A 22,532-nucleotide genomic window follows, 5' to 3' on the forward strand; every position below is an offset into this window, starting at 1 on the left:
ACTTGATCAAAGAGGTAGCAGTGCCTTAAAGGAGGTTTAGGAAGGGAATGCCAGAGCTTAGGGCCTAGGCAGCTGAAGGCATGGCCACCAATGGTAGGGTGATAAAAATTGGGGATGTGCAAGAGGCCAGAATTGAAGGAGCGCACAGATCTTGGGGGCAAGGGGGGGGGTTGTAGGGCTGGAGGAGGTATCAGATAAGGAGGGGCGAAGCAATGGAGGGGTTTGATAACAGGAATGAAAATGTTAAAACTGAGGTGTTGCTGTAGGTCAGCGAGATCAAGGGTGAACGGGACTTGGTGCGAATTAGGACATGGGCATCAGAGTTTTGGACAACTGTAAAGTGTTGGACATAGGAAGGGTAAAAATGACATGAATGATGTTGAACTAGCTAAGGGTGAAGCTAAAATGGCATTGATGATCCAGGGTACAGAGCCCATACAGATTGGGTTCAGTAACATGGTGCTGTATAGAAGATACTTTCTAGGACAAAGCAATGTGAATTAGGTGGGAACTTAATGGTTTATATCAAGTGGGCTCTAGGACCCAGAAGTGTGGATAGGGTTGCCAATCCTTCAGGATTGGCCTGGAGTCTCCAGGAATTAAAGGCACATTCCCAGGACACTGCTGCGAGCAACACAGAAGAAAACTCGTTGGAGCAATAAAAACATGGTGTGTTTTTCTTTATTTTCTTCGAGTACTTTCGTTTCTTACTCATAAAAGTATCGGAGGTGGGATCAAGACAGTTTGACTTGATGAGGTGGACGGTCATGTGATGAAACATCCAGGAATATATCCAACCAGAGTTGGCAACCGTGAGTGTGGAGGAGCTGGGGATTGTGCCTAGAATGGGATGGGCTTTAGGACCCAGCAGTGTGGGGATTGTGTGTTGAATGGGATGAGCTCGAGGACCCAGCAGTGTGGAGATTGTGTTTTGAATGGGATGAGCTCTAGGACCCAGCAGTGTGGGGACTATGCTATGAATGGAATCGGCTCTAGGACCCGGCAGTGTGGAGATTGAGCTATGAATGGGATGGGCTCTGGGAGCCGGCGAGGGGCGGAGCCGCTTTGAGCGCGATGTGAGTGAATGAGCCCAGGACACAGCGAGGGAGAGAGATAGAGAGGAGAGAGAGCGCGGTGTGGCCGCAGTGGCAGGAACAGCATCAGGGGCTGTATCAGTCCTGCAGGGGAGGAAGAGTCTGAACTTTATCCCAGCACAGAGAGAGACATTCAGGAGGAAAAGTGAAGTGGAGCAGCCCTGAACACTGGAGAGGGAGGGAGAGAGGAATCAGTAACAGGACCGCGGCTGAGATGTGAGGCTCGGTGACCAGAAGCTGGTGAATCGGGAGAGGGGGGCTGCAACCATCCCACACCCCACCCCAAGAGAAGGAGACTCCCAAATTCCAACTGGGCAACAGACAGGAAAGGCTGGACGGGCCGAGGGAGAGGGAGCATGTGGAAGAGGCTCAGGTGTCCAGGACCTGCAGGTGAGTCTGAGCCCCGGAGAGTGGGCAATGAGAGATGGTGGGGACCACAGCCTGACCCACACAGGGCAATGTACCGTGCTCTGCCCCCGCCCGAGCTGAGCCACTGCAGCCACTCCGCTCTCTCTCCCCTCACGCTGCAGGTACTCGGGAGCGAGCACTCGGGGCTTTAGATTACATTTAGCCAATACAAGAATGGCTGGGGCTCTGAAGGGTTCCTCGCGGGTCCTTTCCGTGGGATCAAGGCTTGAAATCGTTCCAGTGCGTCTACTACCTGCCAGAGTTGTGACATTCATTTTAGGAGATGTTTTTATTCAGTTTGAAGTCACTGTCTCCGTTGGCACAGATGACTTCGAACAATCAACAATTCTGGATGTGATTTCCTGAGGCTGTAGCAGGTTTCTGTGTATTTATAGTATATCACAGGGTGCCTAGAGTTTGAGCTGTTCGTTGTCAGAGACTGCCAGTTTTCAGCCCTTCCCCCTTGCTGCCTTGGCTCTCTCTCCTGAATGTTTATCCCCTCTGTTTTCTTGCTTCTTATGACGGTGCTGATTCCTCACTGGGGTCCTGTTCCACAGACACTCTGGCACTGCACCCTCTGGGCTAGGCTTCACGTTTGAACATGTTTCCACACAAGCCAGCAATGAAACCTGCGACCTCCTTGCCCAATGGGTTGACAATCAGCGTTTACAAAGTACAGCCACTGTATGTAAATTGGGAATCTGTTGATCTGATCACCCCCCAACACAAAAGTACAGTTCTTATAGATGGATTTTGGTCAAAGAGAGTCTGCTATCCCTGCATCTCAATATATCCCCAGTGAAACTGCCATGTAACCAATAAGCTGCCAAGGCCCGAAGCTCTGGAATTCCCTGCCTAAACCTCTCTGCCTCTCTACCTCTCCACCTTTTAAGACGCTGCTTAAAACCTACCTCTTTGACCAAGCTTTTGGTCATCTGCCCCAATCTCCTTATGTGGCTCGGTGTCAAATTTTGTTTGATAACACTCCTGTGAAGCGACGTGGGACATTTTACTGTGTTAAAGGAGCTATATAAAGCAGAGGAAACGTTACAAGGACACCCTCAAAACCTTCCTGATAAAGTGCAACATCCCCACCGACACCTGGGAGTCTCTGGCCAAAGACAGTCCTAAGTGGAGGAAGTGCATCCAGGAGGGCCCTGAGCAACTCGAGTCTCATTGCCGAGAGCATGCAGAAATCAAGCGCAGGCAGCGGAAAGAGCGTGTGGCAAACCAATCCCACCCACCCCTTCCCTCAACGACTATTTGTCCTACCTGAGACAGAGTCTGTGTCTCTCGTATTGGACTGTTCAGCCACCTAAGGATTCATTTTTCGAGTGGAAGCAAGTCTTCCTCGATTTTGAGGGACTGCCTATGATGATGATGATGATATATATACAAGTTATTGTTTCAATATTCACTTTAACTGGACTTAAAGATAAGTGTAATGCCAAGTGTCAGACTAGATTGTGTACTGGTGAATATATACTGAGTGCGGAGTGGGAATGTGTAAGTCGTGTGTAGTGTCTCACTATTGAGGAAGAGCTTAACTTACTTTAAAGTGTCAGTCGTGGCTTAGTAGGTAGCCCACTTTTTCGTCTGCTCTCATGGATGTGGAAGAGGAGGGGCATTCAGCCCATCCGAGTTAATCCATCACCTTCTCAAGGGCAACGAGTGAAGGGCAATAGATGCTCGCCTCACCAGTGACCCCGAATCCCAGGAATAATCCATTGAGGGAGACCTTTACAGTTCCATCCGCCCCACCCCCACACCCCCCCACCCCCGCATCATGCCATTCAGCTGTTTCTTAAATCATTCCAGATTATTTTGCCTCCATTCCCCAGAAGACCATTGAATGTTTTCATCACTTTTTTATGTGAAGAGGTTGTTCAAACCTAAATGTACCTTTCAGTGGTTTGAACCCAAGTCCCCTTGTCCTAGTGCCGTGGTTGTGAGCGCTGGGGTTTGGAAGGGTTTAGTTACCTGACTGTGGTTGTGTCTGTGCCGTGCTGTGCACAAAGTCCCAGCAGCAGGAATAGAATCAGAGAATCATAGAAATTTACAGAACAGAAGAACATAAGAACTAGGAGCAGGAGTAGGCCATTTGGCCCCTTGAGCCTACTCCACCATTTAATAAGATCATGGCTGATCTGATCATGGACTCGGCTCCACTTCCCTGCCAGCTCCCCATAACCCTTTATTCCCTTATCACTCAAAAATCTGTCTATTTCCGCCTTAAATATATTCAATGACCCAGTCTCTACAGCTCTCTGGGGCAGAGAATTCCATAGATTTATAACCCTCAGAGAAGAAATTCCTACTCATCTCAGTTTTAAATGGGTGACCCCTTATTCTGAGACTATGTCCCCTAGTTTTAGTTTCTCCTATGAGTAGAAATATCCTCTCTGCATCCACCTTGTTGAGCCCCCTCATTATCTTATATGTTTCGATAAGATCACCTCTCATTCTTCTGAACTCCAATGTGCATAGGCCCAACCTACTCAACCTATCTTTATAAGTCAAACCCCTTCATCAAGAAGGAGGCCATTTCGGCACATTGTGTCCGCACCGGCCGAAAAAGAGCTACCCAGCCTAATCCCACTTTCCATATCTTGGACCATAGCCCTGTACATTACAGCACTTCAAGTGCACATCCAAGTACTTTTTAAATGTGGTGAGGGTTTCTGCCTCTACCACCCTTTCAGGCAGTGAGTTCCAGACCCCCACCACCCTCTGGGTGAAGAAATTCCCCCTCAAATCCCCTCTAAACCTCCTACCAATTACTTTAAATCTATGCCCCCTTGTTGTTGACCCCTCTGCCGAGGGAAATAGGGAGGACACGGTCGAAGAAGCTGTGAGCAGAGTGGGAGGAATGGGATTGGTATCGGTGCCTCGCAGGAGGGGGAGGGGAGCACTGGGTGTTCAAACTTCAAAGGCTCTGGAACAGCACAGTTTTACGCCGGCATGGTTTGACCTGTACTCGCAGCAAGCAGTGGCCTTTTGCGACGAGTCAATTACTGCCCGTGAGTTCAATCACATTTCAAGGCGATGGTGTCAAACTCATTTGCAGCTGGTGAAATTTACAAAGGTGTCGGATTACTGAAAGTAACCTGATGGCTTGCACTTTGCTGGCTTTGTCAGCCCAGGAGAGGCGAGGGCCCAGGGGCAGCACGGGCCAGCCCACACTGAATAGTAGGAGCATGTGTGCGCACCGGGTCCGTGCAGCAGAGCAGGTCTCCAGTCGTCTTGGTTAACCCTTGCCACTGGACCAAGACCTAGCTCTGTCAAGCCCATGTTAAAAAAATCCACGCACAGGCATCTTCCACCCTTCAATATGTAGTTCAGGACCTGGAACGTCCGGTCCCTCATTGAAACTCCTGTGAACTCATCCCTTTTTGGTGTGGAAGTGGGTCATCCTCGATACGAGGGACTGCCTAATACTATACTCTTTTTTTTTAATTGTCCTGTTTGACGTGACTGAGGTCTTGCTGGCCTTTTGCTGCCCAGGTTGTGGCAGTTTCCTTGTTTCCCCTCGTATCCTTTGGTTACACAAGCTTCCTTTCCCCCTCTCTCTCTGTCTCCCTGTATCGCACTTCTCTGCCACTCCAAGGGTGGACAGGGGCCTATTTCGTAGACTTTGCTTGAGGTGGCTGCCTGGCAGTTTGTGAGAACAGGTACTTCATCTCCTGCAATCCATCTGGCCCTGTCCTCCTGCCCCACCTCTCCAGCACCCCCAGTGCCTCTCAAACAGAGGAACAAATCAATGAAAAAGAGTGCAGTCCGTCTAGTTCACCTTCTCCCATCCTGGTACTCGCATGATAATGGAGTTGGTGACTAATCACGGCAATCAATCTCTATCAATTAGTTCCAAGCAAACCCAGACATGAGGCAAGGACATTCCCAGTGATGGAGAGCCTTGGAAACCGAAGGTCCAAAGCCACCTGTTCCTCCCAAGTATGCTGCACTCGCCACACATCATGTCTCAAATTACTCACTGTATCGCAAAATGTTATTTTACATAGAATCTACTTTGCTGTAGACTCTATGTTAACATTGAAAGACTTGGAAAAAGAGAAGACTTGTACTTGTATAGCGCCTTTCATGACCACCGGACGTCTCAAAGCGCTTTACAGCCGATGAAGAACTTTTGAAATGTCACTGTTGTAATGTGGAAAACATAGCAGCCAATTTGCGCACAGCAAGCTCCCACAAACAGCAATGTGATAATGACCAGATAATCTGTTTTTGTTATGTTGATTGAAGGATAAATATTGGCCAGGACACCGGGGATAACTCCCCTGCTCTTCTTCGAAATAGTGCCATAGAATCTTTTGCATTCACTTGAGACAGCAGACGGGGCCTCAGTTTAACATCTCATCCAAAAGACGGCACCTCTGACAGTGCAGAGCTCCCTCAGCACTGCACTGGAGTGTCAACCTAGATTTATGTGCTCAAGTCCCTGGAGTGGGACTTGAATGCACAACCTTCTGATTCCGAGGTGAGTATCCTACTGAGGCACAACTGACACAAGTAAAATGGTCTGTGACGACATTTATGCTCCACACGAACCTCCTCCCACCCCTCTTCATCTCACCCTATCAGCATAACCCTCTATTCCCTTCTCTCTCATGAGCTTATCCAGCTTCCCCTTAAATGTATCTATACTATTCACCTCAACCACCCCCTGTGGTAGCGAGTTCCACATTCTCACTACTGATCCGTTGGGCGGGCCACATTGTTCGCATGCCAGACACGAGACTCCCAAAGCAAGCGCTCTACTCTGAACTCCTTCACGACAAACGAGCCAAAGGTGGGCAGAGGAAATGTTACAAGGCGACTCCCTGATAAAGTGCAATATCCCCACTGACACCTGGGAGTCCCTGGCCAAAGACCGCCCTAAGTGGAGGAAGTGCATCCGGGAGGGCGCTGAGCACCTCGAGTCTCATCGGCGAGAGCATGCAGAAATCAAGCGCAGGCAGCAGAAACAGCGTGCGGCAAATCTGTCCCACCCCCAGCTTTCCCTCAACCACTGTCTGTCCCACCTGTGACAGGTACTGTGTCTCTCGTATTGGACTATTCAGCCACTTAAGGACTCATTTTTAGAGTGGAAGCACGTCTTCCTCGATTCCGAGGGACTGCCTATAATGATGATGACTCTTTGGGTAAAGAAGTTTTTCTTGAATTCCCTATATGATTTATTAGTGACTACCTTATATTTATGACCTCTAGTGTTGGTCTTTCCCGGCAAGTGGAAATATCTTCTCTCCGTCTACCCTATCAAGCCCTTTCATAATCTTAAAGAGCTCTATCAGGTCACCCCTCAGCCTTCTCGTTTCTAGAGAAAAGAGCCCCGGCCTGTTCATCCTCTCCTTGCCTCTCCGTTCTGGTATCATTTTTCTGAAAGCAATCTATCAAATTTGAATTTGAATGAGACAGCGGGTGTCCCAGCGGTGCTCAGAGCCTGTAGCCGAACATGAACCTGGGTGAACTTTGCCGTAGCACAGCATGCACAAGTTGCAATGATGTGCAAGCAGGAAACTAGCAGGAGTGCAGTGAGGCCAGTGAATGCAGGGGCGTGTAGTGTGGAACTGCGAGTGGCGTTGAATCTAAACAGGGGATCCATGGCTCAGCCTGTGTAACATAAGAAGAAAAAGAAAGACTTGCATTTATATAGCGCCTTTCACGACCACCGGACATCTCAAAGCGCTTTATAGCCAATTAAGTACTTTTGGAGTATAGTCACTGTTGTAATGTGGGAAACGCAGCAGCCAACTTATAGTGCCATGGGATCTTTTACGTCCACCTGAGCGGGCAGAAGGGGCCTCGTCTTAACGTCTTATCCGAAAGACGACACCTCGGACAGTGCAGCGCCCCCTCAGCACTGCACTGGAGTGTGAGCCTAGATTTTTGTGCTCGCGTCCCTGGAGTAAGAGGAATTCTGAAAGAAAATGCTCCAAGTGTCCTGTTATCAAAGGGCGGTAAGAGCTTTCCTGATAGATAATGGCACCATCCCGTATAACACTGAGCCATGCAGATCAGGAGGTTCCAGGTGTGCTCTGAGTTAGCTGGGGTTGAGCTCTACAACCGCCCTTGGTGCTTTTGGGCTTGAGGGGGTGGGGAAACAGGCCAGGGTTCCCATTCCCGATTGTTAGACTGAGCTCCCTGCTTGTGTCTGCATGTGAGTGTGTCTGTGTGTGTGCCTGCGTGTGTGTGCGTGTGTGTGTGCGCGTGTGTGTATGTGCCTATGTGTGTGTGTGTCTGTGTGTGCCTACGTGTGTGTATGTCTGTGTGTGTGTCTGTGTGTGCCTGCGTGTGTGTATGAGTATGTGTGTGTGTGTGTCTGTGTCTGTGTGCATGTGCAAAGTGGGTGAGTACAGTCTCGGGCTTGGCTGTGACTCCTCCCGTGGTCGAATGTCCTGTTGACTTGCACTAGCCCAAGTTAACGCCTGATCATCGGCCGTTGGGCGAGGTGCTGGAGAGCGGCCAGCATCCACAGGGCCCGCACCCACAACGTACCAAGTCGGTGCTTTCAGGAGGGGTGGGCGCAAAAACCGGGATGAGGGAAAGCGCTGTTAAAATAAATAAATGAAAAGCTCCTGAGAGGCTGAGAGGGTTAATGGAGCTGATTATATCGGTCGCTGGTTGATGGATGTGCTGAATTTCAAATCCTCTCGAAGAACCTGGCTGACGCAAAGAATAGAATTATGTCACGTCCTCCGAGATTGTAAGTGAAGTGGAGAGAAAGAGACAGAGGGAGGGAATCCAGCTTCGCAACCCGGCTGCCCACCTGACTGTCTCTTTTTTGGTGGTAATTCATTAATATGAAGTTGCTGTACCTTTCTGTGACCGAGATAGAATCTGTTTGTGTTGTGTGCAAACGATCTAAGCTGCAGCCCTCTCTCTCTCTCTCTCCCAGAGCTGTACTTTTCTTGTGGTGCCATGTTGTGTGGGTACTATTGTTCCCTGCTCGGCGGACAAAGGAGATTTCCCGGCATCCGAGCTCCGTGTGGGCTGCGGTGGAACACACAGTCATTTGGTGTCGGGAAGCTCGCTGCACAATGCGTGGAATGGACTTCCAGGAAGAGGGGAAACTCTTGGACATAATTCAAGAAACAATTGGATACTGAAACCTCCTCCCCACACATGGCCGAGTGGTGTTGGGACTTGATCCGGACTTGTCCGGACAGGCTGCGGAGTGTTGGCTCCCAGTCTGGGCTGTGCCAAGTCGAGAGGTGCTGAGACTGAAGTGTCCCCCTGTGTGGCTGAGCTCCATCATTGCATGTTGTTCTCTGAGGGCGGAGGGCTGCAGGGGAGGGCGGGGGCAGGATGGACGGTGAGGCTTGGAGTACAGCAGGCAGTGCCACCTCCTCGGAGCCAGTTACAGGAGGCACCCAACAGCGGCTGGGCAAAGGAAAAAAAGCATTTGTCTTTATGTAGCGCCGTGCACATCCTCGGGGTATCCCAAAGTGCTTCACAGCAAAGGAAGTTTCTCTCTCCACAGATGCTGCCTGACCCACTGAGATTGCTAACATTTATTGTTAAGTTTGAACCCCCATCCTTGCATGTCTGCCGTGGGCAACACTCTCGCCCCTGAGTCAGAAGGCCGTGGATTCAAGCCCTAGGCTGACACTCCAGTGCAGTGTTGAGGGAGTGCTGCACTGTCGGAGGTGCCTTCCTTCAGAGGAGATGTTAATCCGAGGCCCCGGGTCTGCCTGTTCAGGTGGACATAAAAGATTCCATTACAATGGATAGGATCAGACATGATCGTATTGAAGGGCCGAATGGCCTACTACTGATTCTATTTTCTATGTGACTGCACTTCAATAATAATTCATTGGGTGTGTAAGACTTTGGGTGTGATAGGCGTGTTCCAGGTATAGTTCCTTTCTTCAGTCTGGCTGCGACCATTGGCTGCCACCCTGAGGATTGTAATTCACCTGCTTTCAAATAATGTGATTGTGGGTTGGTTGATAACCCACAATCTCACTCCATTACCATCCGACACCAAGGGGTTAACTGTAACTCGGGGCACTGCTGTAAAATGGTTGATATCAAATCCACCATGCCTGATTTTCCGTTCCGGGCGTAATGCTTAATGGACGGCTGATTCGATACCGCCCAAAGTTAAACTGACCCACCTGGAAACTTCAGCGCTTTCCCCCCGAATGAAGTTGTTCTTGTGGTTAAAGGAAGAAGTTTGGATCGAACGAGGGAGGGTTGAGATCTGCGTCGACATTACGGGGTTTATAATCTGTAGACAGTTCCTACGCTGCTTATTCTCGCTGTTGGGTACTCTGGTAACCCCTTGTTGTTTTTGGGGCTTGTTTTCAGTGCTAGGATGAATGTCTGTGGGACTGAGCAGGAGCAGACCCGACCTTCGTGCAGCATGGTGGGCGTCACCGAGGACATGCCGGCGATGGCGGTGCGAAGCCTGTCTGCCTCCGACATCCACAAACACTACGACTTCATCCGAGAGCTGGGAAAGGGAACGTACGGCAAAGTGGAGCTGGTCGTTCACAAAGTGGCAGGTAACTCCAGGCAACCGTGTGACGGCGCACAGTGCGCGCTGCCCTCCAACTCAACAACAACAACTTATATTTATATCGTGCCTTTAATGTAATAAACCATCCCCAGGCCTTCACAGCAGTATTATAAGACAAAACAAATACATTTAACACCGAGCCACATGAGACATTACGGCAGATGACCAAAAGCTTGGTCAAAGAGGTAGGTTTTAAGGAGCGTCTTAAAGGAGGAAAGAGAGGTGGAGAGGTTTAGGGAGGGAGTTCCAGAGCTTGGGGCCCAGGCAACAGAAGGCACGACCACCAATTATTGAGCGATTGCAATCAGGGATGCTCAAGAGGGCAGAATTAGAGGAGTGCAGACATCTCGGGGAGTTGTGAGGCTGGAGGAGATTACAGAGATAGGGAGGGGGAGGCCATGGAGGGATTTGTAAACAAGGATGAGAATTTTGAAATCGAGTTGTTGCTTAACCGGGAGCCAATGTAGGTCAGCGAGCACAGGGGTGATGGGTGAGCAGGACTTGGTGCGAGTTAGGACACGGTTTGGAAATTCAGTTTGGAAACACCGCTGAATCTGCACATAACACACAGGCCTCTGGCCACCAGCCAGATCTGCAGCTGTGGGTAAATACCATGCCTGTCCAGCCAGCTCTCCATTTCAGCTGTGCCTCTCCCGCAGGGTTGAACCTTGAGGGAACCACAAGGTTGGGTCAGAGCCTGCCTTCTGGAGCACAAGCTGTACTCTGCCTCATCTGGGAAGTGAGTGAGAGTGGAAAGGAGTCACTGAAGATGCAAATAAGCCAGCGGCCTGGAGGGAGGATAGAAGGGAGGGGGAAAAAGAGGGTCTGCGAGCTGGTGCAGGGAAAGGGGGAGTGGATGGGTTGGAAATTGTTCCGGGACAAGGGAACACCAGTGGGACTATTACAGAATATTCCACTGAGCAGAGTAGAAGGATGCACAGATTTATTCCCTGTTTAAGTCACACATAAAGTGCAGCTCATTTGGTTTGAGCGCAAACACCGGGCCAGAAACCCCTGGGTTGGAACCTTGGTAGTTTTAGGATGGGGAATAAATGAAACTAACTGCAGGGATTAGGCAGTGCTGGCTGCAGTGTTGTAGAATCTGTCCTCATTGTTCAGGGAGCGGTAGTAACTGCCTTCCGTGGGTTCTGTGCGTGCATGTATCTCTCTCTCTTTCTTGCTCTATCGCACTCTTTGTCACTGTCTGTATATCGGCCTTGTATCCACTAGCTTGGAACACACAGCTTCACAATAGGGGCTTTGTGCTGGCTGTGCTTGGTGCTGTGGTGTTTTGCAACACAAATTGTTCTACAAGTCGGGTGGACAAGCTCTGCAGTTGGACAACAGAGTACGATGGAGGGATAGGGTGGTGGGTGGGTGAGTGAGTGGTGGATGGGTGAGGTGGGGAGCTGGCGAGAGGGAGGGTGGGTGAGGTGGGGAGAGATGGTGGGTAGGTCGGGTTGATCTGTCTGTTGTTGGAGTGTGTGTGGATTGGATTGGCCGAGCGCAAGGGTCAGTATTGGGACACACTGACTGCACTGGGTTAGAGTTTAACACCCGGGACATTCGGGGTCTTCCAAACAGCGGTTAGAGCTGAAACCACTTTTAATGCCTCGCCTCTCACTTCTCAATTGTTGCTAAGCAACACGGCACATTTCATTAGAAAGCTGAGGGAGAAAGCCGAGAGACGGAACGCGATCAGTGTGTGTCCTGTGTTCAGAGTCTCGGTTACAAAGAGCTTGTGTTTAATGCAGCGAGGGTGCTTTCATTGTCCCCTCAGTGTCACTCTGAGCACTCCCGCCTCCACCGAGTTCATTGTTGGCGGCCGCTCTTTGCAGGGAGCTGGCCGCCCAACAAAGGGAGCTGGCAAGAGAGTTCTCCGAGTGTTTGAAAGGCAGTGTCAGAGAGCAGGAACGTAGAATCAAAGCTCTCTGCTGTCGGCTGTGTTATGAATTGGCCTATTCTTCAGCTTGTTTTAATTAGCCTATTTTCCACCAGTGTAAGGTGGACACTGTAAGTAGGTCAGTTAGAGCTTCTTCCCAGGGTGGCTGCAGCCATGACTGAGTCTGGCGAGTGCTGGAAATTAACCCTGTGAAGACAAGTCACTGCCTGGAGCTTCCATATTTAACCCCCCCCCCCCCCCCCCCCCACATCTCCAGCCACCTCTCATTAACTCTGAAACTCCACTCGGCCTCTTGCATTAACCCCACGATACCTGAAAGCATCATCATAGGAAGTCCCCCGAAACGAGGATGACTTGCTTCCACGCATAAAATGGATGAGTTCACAGGTGTTTCAATGATATTCCAGATCCCGAACTACATCCTGAAGGGTGGAAGATACCTGTGCGTGGATTTTTTAAACGTGTGGTGGCCGTTGCACACCAGCCACCACACGGGCTTGACAGAGCTAGGTCTTGGTCCAGTGGCAAGGATTACCCAAGACGACTGGAGACCAGCTCTGCTGCACAGACCTAGTGCGCACACATATCGCAGTGTGGGCTGGTCCGTGCTGCCCAAGGGCCCTCGTCTCTTCTGGGCCCCGATCACATCCCTCTACAATCTCTCGCTGCTCCTTTTCTCCGACCTCGCCGCTTCTGTTGTACCTGCCCGCACTGCAGTCAGCCATCGCCCTCCTGCAGCAGCACGCGCTGCTCCCTGCAGTAGTCTGCCACCGCACGCTGCTCCCTCTAATGGCCCTGGCCTGCTGATGGCCTTGCAGGCCGGGACCGTGCCTGAAAGCATTGCTTGCATCAGTAGATCAGGCACCGGAGTGGAAAATAACCCTGAGCAAGGCTGTCACTGGTGCCGCACTGTGTGAGGAGTGGGGTCAATCAGGAGCAGAGAGTTTGAAATGTAAAGTGTGTGGAATGGATGGAGGGAAAGCATGGAGGAGAAGGTGCGGCTGTCTTCATAGGAGCTGCACACAAACATTGATCCTCAAATCAAAAGTCATTCTGCAAATTGACTGCTGTGTATGGGAATGGGCTGCTCATGTTCAAGCTCTCGTACACCATTTGTAGACAGGGACTCCACTCCATCCATAAACAGCAAGTCAAAAGGAACCTGTGTCACTTGTGCCCCATCTACTGCTGACACTTCAGTAGCTCCTTAATTTCAAATCCTTCCATGGCCTCCCCCCTCCCAATCTCTGTAATCTCCTCCAGCCTCACAACTCACTGACATGTCTGTGCTCCTCTAATTCTGCCCTCTTGAGCATCCCTGATTATAATCGCTCAATAATTGGTGGCCGTGCCTTCTGTTGCCTGGGCCCCAAGCTCTGGAACTCCCTCCCTAAACCTCTCCATCTCTCTAACTCTCTTTTTTCTTTTAAGACGCTCCTTAAAATCTACCTCTTTGACCAAGCTTTTGGTCCTCTGCCGTAATTTATTTTTATGTGGCTCGATGTCAAATTTATTTGTTTTGTCTTATAACACTCCTCTGGGACATTTTACTATGTTAAAGGTGCTATATAAATGCAAGTTGTTGTAAAGTACTGAGGGAGCACTGCATTGTTGGAGCACCAACCTTTGGATAAGACATCAAGCTGGATGTAAAAGGTCCCTTGGTTCTATTCAAAGAAGAGCAAGGAGTTTGCCTGGTGTCATGGCCAATATTCCTCCTTCAGTAAATGTTACTGAAAACTGTGCTAAGTGGTCATTCAGCTGACTGCTGTTTGTCGGGTGGTGTTGGTGTGTAATGACTGCTGTGTTTCTCCATACATAAGTCACTGCAATTTCAAAGTAAGTTGTGGGAAGTGTTTTGTGATGTGTTGATAATATTACTTCTCTCTGACACCTGCATAAATTGTCTTCTTAGGCAGTCCCCCAGATTCGAGGACGACTTGCTTTCACACTAATTTGAGTTCTAAGGTGACTAATGTATCCAATGCAGAATCTACAGTCTCTGTCACAGGTGAGGCAGGTGGTGGTCCAAGGGATGGGTGGGTGCGGTGCTTGATTTGTACTTGGCTTCTGCGTGCTCCCGACGAAGAGACTGGAAGTGTTCTGGGCCTTCTCAAATGCTTCCCCTCCACTTTGAGCAGTCTTGGGCCAGGGATTCCCAAGAGTCGGTGGGGATACATATTTTCAAGGAGGCTTTGAGGGTGTCCTTGAAGCGTTTTCTCTGCCCTCCTGGGACTCACTTGCCATGACTGAGCTCAGTGTAGAGTGCTTGTTTTGGGTGTCTTGTATCAGGCATGCGGACAATATGGCCCGCCCATCGGAGCTGATTGAGTGTGGTCAATGCCTCGAATCTGGGGATGTTGGCCTTAGCGAGAACACTGACATTGGTGTGTTTATCCTGCCAATGGATTTGCTGGATTTTGTGGAGGCAGCGTTGGTGGTATTTCTCCAGTGTTTTGAAGTGCCTACAGTACATTGTCCATTGTGCATTGCCTGCATAAATAGTGCAGAGTTAGCTCGCCTTTGGAGTTAAGTATCCTATGAAATGTATATTGTGAATGCTGAGGGTGGCATTTCCCCTGGGCAGCGGGAGGTTGGAGGGCAGCGGGAGGTTGGAGGGCAGCGGGAGGTCTTGCGATCGACGAGGCCTGGAGATCAGAAGCAGCGAGCAGCGGGTCATGGCCTAGGTGCGGTGCAGCACAGTTCGTGAAGCCGCCATTGCATCCTATGAAACCCAGGAAGAGAGGTCCTGCGGGAAGCAGGAAGGAGGACAGTAGGAGTATGCATGTGTGCATGAACTAGGCCCAACAGCAGAGCCTGGTCTCCAGTCACCTTGGGTCCCCTTGCCACTGGACTGTCAAGCCCGTGTGGTTGCTGGTGTGCAACGGCCACCACATGTTAAAAGAATTCACGCAAGGGCATCTTCCACACTTTAAGATGAAGTTCTGGACCTGGAACATCAGGGCCCTCATGGACAACCCCAACAGCAACAGGCTGGAACGCCGAACCGCTATCGTTGCCCAGGAACTCGGGCACTTCGACATTGACATCGTCGCCCTAAGCGAGACCCGAGGGCAGGGGAAGGCCAGCTCAAAGAACAAGGTGGTGGCTACACCTTCTTCTGGAAAGGTAAACCAGAAGCAGAACGCTGCCTCCATGGGGTTGGCTTCGCTGTAAAAAAAGAGCCAGTGGGCTGTCTCCAGAAGGATAAACATATGCCTCATGACTCTTCGGCTCACCCTAGCCCAGAACCAGAGCACTACAGTCTTCAGCACATACGCCCCAACACTGGAAGCTACAGACGAGACCAAACAGGAATTCTACTCCAGTCTCAAACAATCCCTGTCCCAAGTCCCAACGAGCGACAAGTTGATCCTCCTTGGCGATTTCAACAACAGAGGAGGTGTGATCGGCAGAGAGGGGGTAGGGAAAGCCAACTCCGATGGCACCCTCCTCCTGACGAGACGCTTAGAACATGCCCTTGTCATAACCATACCCTGTTCTGTCAGAAGGACAAACATAAAGCCTCACGGCAACACTCTAGCTCCAAGCACTGGCATCTGCTAGACTACGTCATTATCCGAGTGAAGGACCGCAAAGATGTGCGCATCACTGCTGGATGGACCACCGCCTAATTTGCTCTGTCATCACCATCAACATTGCCCCAAAACAGCAAAGGCAACAGAAGACAATGCCGCATGAAAATCAATGCTGGAGCACTCAAAGATCGTGCTAAGAAAACCCTATTCAGCCAGCGCCTCACTACCAACCTGATGACTCCCAGTGACCCAGAGACACAGAGTGTCCACAGTGCCTGGTCTGCCCTCAAGGCTTCCATAATTAGCACCTGCAAAGAGCTGCTCGGTCACTTGACCAGGAAACACCACGACTGGTTTGACGAGAACGACCAGGAGATCCAGGAGCTAATATACCACAAGCGCAAAGATTCCTGGACTGGAAGCAGCAACATGACTCAAGGGCAAGAAAGCAGCTTTACAGACGTTTGAAGGCCGAGGACCAACAGAAAACCTGCAACTTAAAGGACAGAGATGGGTGGAGAAAGCACAATGTATCCAGCAGCTAGCCGACAACCACGACGTTCCTCAATGCAGTCAGGATGACCTGCGGTCCAAGTACCCAAGGCCCTACCCCACTGCTGGCCAAGAACGAAGAGATGCTCATCAAGGACAGAGAGGCAGTCAGTACCCGCTGGAAGGAGCACTTCGAGAATCTCCTGAACCAAGAATCTGTCTTCGACATGATATCCTCGACTCCATCCCATAGCATGCCACCCGCCACCATCTCAACTCAACCCCAGTCCGGCATGAAGTTGTAAAGGCCATCCGACAACTGAAGAAGAACAAGGCATCAGGAACAGATGGAATCCCCGTCAAAGCACTAAAACATGGCAGAGAAGCACTACTGGCGCTGATTCAGGACCTCTTCTCTCGTATCTGGAAGGAGGAGATCATGCTAGGGACCAGGCATCAGAGACGTTGTAATCAAGAAAAGTGACCGGTCCAACTGCGGTAACTACAGAGGAATCTCCCTGCTGTCGACCACCGGGAAAGTCACCGCAAGAATCCTCCTCAATCACCTTCTCCCTGTGGCTGAAGAGCTCCTCCCAGAGTCGCAATGCAGATTCTGCCCACTAAGGGGCACAATGGACATGATCTTCACCATGCAGCAGATACAAGAGAAATGTAGGGAACAGCACCAACCCTTGTACATGGCCTTCTTCGACCTCTCAAGCCTTCGGCACTGTCAACCATGAAGGATTATGGAGTGTTCTCCTCAGATTTGGCTGCCCTCAAAAGTTTGTCACCATCCTCCGCCTGCTCCACGATGACATGCAAGCTGTGATCCTGATCAATGGATCCATTGTTCGGACCGTGGTCAAGTAAGGCTGTGTCATCGCACCAATGCTCTTCTCGATCTTCCTTACTGCAATGCTCTATCTCACCCTCAGCAAGCTCCCCGCTGGAGTGGGAATCTGTTCAACCTCCGTCGCCTTCAGACCAGATCCAAGGTCGTCCCATCCTCGGTCATCGAATTACAGTACGCAGACAACGCCTGCGTCTGCGCACACTCGGAGGCCGAACTCCAAGCCATCGTCAACACCTTCACCGAGGCGTACGAGAGCATGGGCCTCACACTAAACATCCATAAGACAAAGGTCCTCCACCAACCTGCCCCAGCCACACAGCACTTCCCCCCGGTTATCAAAATCCATGACGAGGCCTTGGACAACGTGGACCATTTTCTATATCTCGAGAGCCTGCTGTCAACAAGGGCAAACATCGACGACAAGTTCCAACACCATCTTCAGTGTGCCAGTGCAGCCTTCGGTTGCCTGAGGAACAGAGTGTTTGAAGACCAGGACCTCAAACACGGCACCAAGCTCATGGTCTACAGAGCAGTGGTGATACCCGCCCTCCTATATGGCTCCGAGACATGACTATTACAGCAGGCACCTCAAAACACTGGAGAAGTACCACCAACGTTACCTCAGCAAGATCTTGCAAATCCATTGGCAGGATAGATGCACCAACATCAGCGTCCTCGCTCAGGCCAATATCCCTAGCATAGAGCGTGGTCAATGCTTCGATCAGCTCCACTGGATGGGCCACATCGTCCACATGCCTGACACGAGACTCCCAAAACAAGCGCTCTACTCGGAGCTCCGACACGACAAGCGAGTCCGTGGGCAGAGGAAATGCTTCAAGGACAGCCTCAAAGCCTCCTTGAAAAAATGCAACATCCCCACCAACATCTGGGAATCCCTGGCCCAAGACCGCTCAAAGTGGAGGAAAAGCATCTGGGAAGGCGCTGAGCACCTCGAGTCTCTTCGCCGATTGCAAGCTGAAGCCAAGCGTCGACAGCGGAAGGCGCGCACGGCAACCCAGGCCCCGCACCCACCCGTTCCTCCAACCACTGTCTGCCCCACCTGTGACAGAGACTGTAGGTCCCACATTGGACTCTTCAGTCACCTGAGAACTCATTTCTAGTGTGGAAGCAAGTCATCCTCCACTCCGACAGACTGTCTATGATTTCCCCTGGGGATATGCAGCCTGCATCTGCTGTGCTAATTGCCACTGCTGCTGCACTTCCTTTCCCTCGGCTCTGTACCTATTGTAGAAAGTGTTGGCGCCTCTAGCCATGTGTCTCCACTCTGAGGCTTGGCGATTTGTTGTAACTCGATGTTAAGGACAATGAGCTCCCCAAGCCGCCACCGACTCCTCTCACTGTCACTTCTCTTTGCTGCCCGGGCTAGCCTCATGTGTCCTGGGTTTGTTTTCATTGGAACAGAGGAAGCTGAGGGGAGACCTTATTGAGGTGTATAAAATTGAGGGGCCTAGATAGAGTGGATAGGAAGGACCTATTTCCCTTAGCAGAGTGGTCAAGAACCAGGGGGCACAGATTTAAAGTAATTGGTAGAAGGTTTAGAGGCGAGTTGAGGGGGAATTTCTTCACGCAGAGGGTGGTGGGGGTCTGGAACTCACTGCCTGAAATGGTGGTAGAGGCAGAAACCCTCACCACATTTAAAAAGTACTTGGTTGTGCACTTGAAGTGTCGTAACCTGCAGGACTACAGACCAAGAGCTGGAAAGTGGGATTAGGCTGGGTAGCTCTCTATTGGCCGGTGCAGACACGATGGGCCGAAATGACCTCCTTCCGTGCTGTAAATTTCTGTGATTCTATGATTGTTCTTGTTGCTGCATTTCTTTTATTTTTTCTCTCCGCAGGAACCAAAATGGCTTTAAAGTTTTTGAATAAAAATAAAACAAAGCTGAAGAGTTTCCTGAGAGAGTACAGTGTAACAAGCAACCTCTCCTCCAACCCCTTCATCATCAAGGTCTTTGACATTGTCTTTGAGACTGAAGACTGCTATGTCTTTGGCCAGGAATACGCTCCAGGGGGGGATTTGTTCGACATCATTCCTCCCCAGGTGAGGGGCACGCAATTCCCACAACCTTTCTGAGCAGGAATGTAGATGTAACAATGTTTGTACCAGTCTTGTAGCCCTGGCAGATGGTTCATGTCGAATGCAATTGGTTATCCTTCGGGGCATGAGTAGGGGCTGTGAGCATCAGTTTCTAATTCGTTGTAAATATTTTACTGGGAATGTTGATTGTCGAGGTCAGTATTGGTGTCTGCCCGGACCCAGTATCACACAAGTAACAGCAAAGTGCCAGGGTGGTTTTAGGAGGTATGGGCTGCTGTTGGAGGTACTGATGTACCGCCATTTGCAGGGTCCTGTTAACTCCAGTGCTGGTGTGTTATAAGAACAAAAGAACATAAGAAAAAGGAACAGGAGTAGGGCATACGGCCCCTCGAGCCTGATCCGCCATTCAATAAGATCATGGCTGATCTGATCATGGACTCAGCTCCACTTCCCTGCCCGCTCCCCATAGCCCCTTATCCCCTTATCGTTTAAGAAACTGTCTATTTCTGTCTTAAATTTATTCAATGTCCCAGCTTTCACAGCTCTCTGAGGCAGCAAATTCCACAGATTTACAACCCTCTGAGAGAATAAATTTTGCCTCATCTCTGTTTTAAATGGACAGCCCCTTATTCTAAGATCATGCCCTCTAGTTCTAGTCTCCCCCATCAGTAGAAACATCCTCTCTGCATCCACCTTGTCAAGCCCCCTCATAATCTTATACGTTTCGATAAGATCACCCCTCATTTTTCTGAATTCCAATGAGTAGAGGCCCAACCTACTCAACCTTTCCTCATAAGTCAACCACCTCATCCCGGGAATCAACCTAGTGAACGTTCTCTGAACTGCCCCCAAAGCAAGTATATCCTTTCGTAAATATGGAAACCAAAACTGCATTCAGTATTCCAGGTGTGGACTCACCAATACCTTATACAGCTGTAGCAAGACTTCCCTGCTTTTATACTCCATCCCCTTTGCAATAAAGGCCAAGATACCATTGGCCTTCCTGATCACTTGCTGTACCTGCATACTAACCTTTTGTGTTTCATGCACAAGTACCCCCTGGTCCCACTGTACTGCAGCACTTTGCAATCTTTCTCTATTTAAATAATAACTTGCTCTTTGATTTTTTTTCTGCCAAGTGCATGATCTCACACTTTCCAACATTATACTCCATCTGCCAAATTTTTGCCCACTCACGTAGCCTGTCTATGTCCTTTGGCAGATTGTTTGGATCCCACTGAGAGCCCCTGATAGAACTTTAGTGTTTCCATAATTCTAGTTCATTTCTTTGGGTTTTGAATCTTGGCCTTGATTCCCTCAAACTCATTGACCCAGTGTGTGGGTCTTTCCTATCTACAGTGTTTCATGGGTTGTCTCCTTGTGATTGCAGCGCAGGCAGCAGAGACCATGGCACCAGATAAAGAGCAGCTCTTGATGGCTCATGTGGAGCCGGGTCAATAGAGGCACAGAGTAATTTGTGCTCCAACCATTCTGGAGAGTTTGCTGGGCAGAGGGGGTACAATCCCAGCTGAATGAACCTGGGGAGGAGGAAAATGCAGCAAGAGGAACACAAGAAATAGGAGCAGGAGTAGGTCGTTTGGCCCCTTGAGCCTGCTCTGCCATTGAATAAGATCATGGCTGATCTGATCTTGGGCTCAGCTCCACTTCCCTGCCCGCTCCCAATAACCCTTCACTCCCTTATCATTCAAAAATCTGACTATTTCCACATTCAATACATTCAATGTCTAGCCTCCACAGGTTTCTGGGGCAGAGAATTCCACAGATTTACATCCCTCTGTGAGAAGAAATTCCTCCTCATCTCAGTTCTAAATGGGCGACCCCTTATTCTGAAACTATGCCCCCTAGTTCTAGATTCCCCCACGAGGGGAAACATCCTCTCTGCATCTACTCTGTCAAGCCCCCTCAGTATCTTATACGTTTCAATAAGATCACCTCTCATTCTTCTAAACTTTAATGAGTACAGGCCCAAACTGCTCAACCTTTCTTCAGTCAACCCCTTCATTTCAGGAATCAACCCAGTGAACCGAGGAGATCAAATGGCAATTAGACTGTTAAAAATAAAACACTTCATCTCTGTCCTTGTTGGAAATCCTGCAGGGAATGTAAAATGCCCTTATCTTAATGAACATTAACTGTGGTCCGGAAATATCTGCAGGCCAGTTGGCACTTGGAGTGCAGTTAAATCACTAATTGCCTGTGCCTGGGTTCCACCAGCATGTAAAAGATGATGTTCTGCTCACTGCATGTCTTTGACGGGCTCTGAGCAGTGAATGAAAGAATTGCCGTTCAAACATTTGGACTCCCAAGAGGGAGAATGGTTTATATACCGCTGGTCTGAAACCTTGGGTGGCGCAGCCATGGGAGAACCTTACTTGACCGGGTTAAAGGCTGGGGAGGTGGGCACTGGGACCAGCCACACTTCATTCTCTCTTGTCTACCTGTGTAGGTGGGTCTGCCCGAGGACACTGTCAAGCGTTGTGTGCAGCAGCTGGGTCTGGCCATCGACTACATGCACAGCAAGAGCCTGGTCCACAGAGACATCAAGCCAGAGAATGTGCTGCTGTTCGACAAGGAGTGCAGGCGGGTCAAGCTGTCTGACTTCGGGATGACCCGCAAGGTGGGCTGCCGGGTCAAGCGCATCAGTGGGACCATCCCCTACACCGCCCCGGAGGTCTGCCAGGCCAATAGGACTGAAGGCTTCCTGGTCGACTGCAGCATCGATGTCTGGGCTTTCGGCGTGCTCATCTTCTGCATGCTCACCGGCAACTTCCCCTGGGAGGCTGCCACGCCATCCGACACCTTCTACGAGGAGTTTGTGCGGTGGCAGAGGGGCCGGCTGGGCGGCTTCCCCTCGCAGTGGAAACGCTTCACGGACGGAGCCCTACGGATGTTCCAGAGGCTGCTGGCCGTTGATCCCGAGAAGAGATGTTCGGTCAAGGACGTCTTTTACTTCCTGAAGTGCGACCTGATGGCGGAGTTGAGGAGGAGACCCTCTTATCGATGTCGAAGCCATTCCACCGACAAACCGGCCACGTCGGCGCATAAACACGAGGCGGCGGCCCCCTGCATGCCCACGCCGCTGAGGAGGAGCCTCCTCTCGGAGGCAGCGGGGGCGAGGTTCGGGTCCGCCTCAATCGAGCCCAGCTCCCACCCTCCCGGGAGCAGGCTGGAGGGGAGGCAGGACAAGGGCAAAGGTCGGATGATGGTCGCCACTGCAATTGAAATCTGTGTTTAATCTGCTGATTCTTGCGTAGGGTTGTTCACTGTTATCCCATTCTTGTGATACTCGTGCTCCTTCAGCTGTGGCACTGAAAGCTTGCACCGTGTTTGCAAGATAGAAACCAGATGGGCTCACCTGCACTGTGCCCTGTGCAGCCAGCCCCTGCTGCTTGTGTATAGTGACAAAGTTTACAAACTCTTTCCAAGATGCAATCTACTTTTGGGAGGGGGGAGAACTCAGACATAGACCTCTGGTCTTTGGGACCAGGGCTTAAATTTTGCCCCAGGCTGAGGGCGTTAAAATTGTCCTCTGCCTTTTGGCTGTGAGGGTCCTACATGGAATAAGCTTGTGCAGACTCAGTCCAGCTCCTAGTTGTCATGGGCCCGCAGCACAACATTGTCC

General features: G+C 50.4%; 1 protein-coding gene across 1 annotated transcript; it reads left to right on the forward strand.

The window, feature by feature from the left end:
* The first annotated feature begins 8,251 nt into the window (after window positions 1–8,251).
* sbk1 (SH3 domain binding kinase 1) lies at window positions 8,252–22,158 on the forward strand. Its single transcript, XM_070856695.1, has 4 exons — window positions 8,252–8,307; window positions 9,831–10,027; window positions 18,690–18,892; window positions 21,357–22,158. The coding sequence occupies exons 2-4, from the start codon at window positions 9,838–9,840 to the stop codon at window positions 22,143–22,145; spliced, it is 1,182 nt and encodes a 393-aa protein (XP_070712796.1). The 5' UTR covers window positions 8,252–8,307; window positions 9,831–9,837; the 3' UTR covers window positions 22,146–22,158.
* The last annotated feature ends 374 nt before the right edge of the window (window positions 22,159–22,532 follow it).

This window comes from Pristiophorus japonicus, chromosome 15, assembly GCF_044704955.1.
Source record: "Pristiophorus japonicus isolate sPriJap1 chromosome 15, sPriJap1.hap1, whole genome shotgun sequence".
NCBI lineage: Eukaryota > Metazoa > Chordata > Chondrichthyes > Pristiophoridae > Pristiophorus > Pristiophorus japonicus.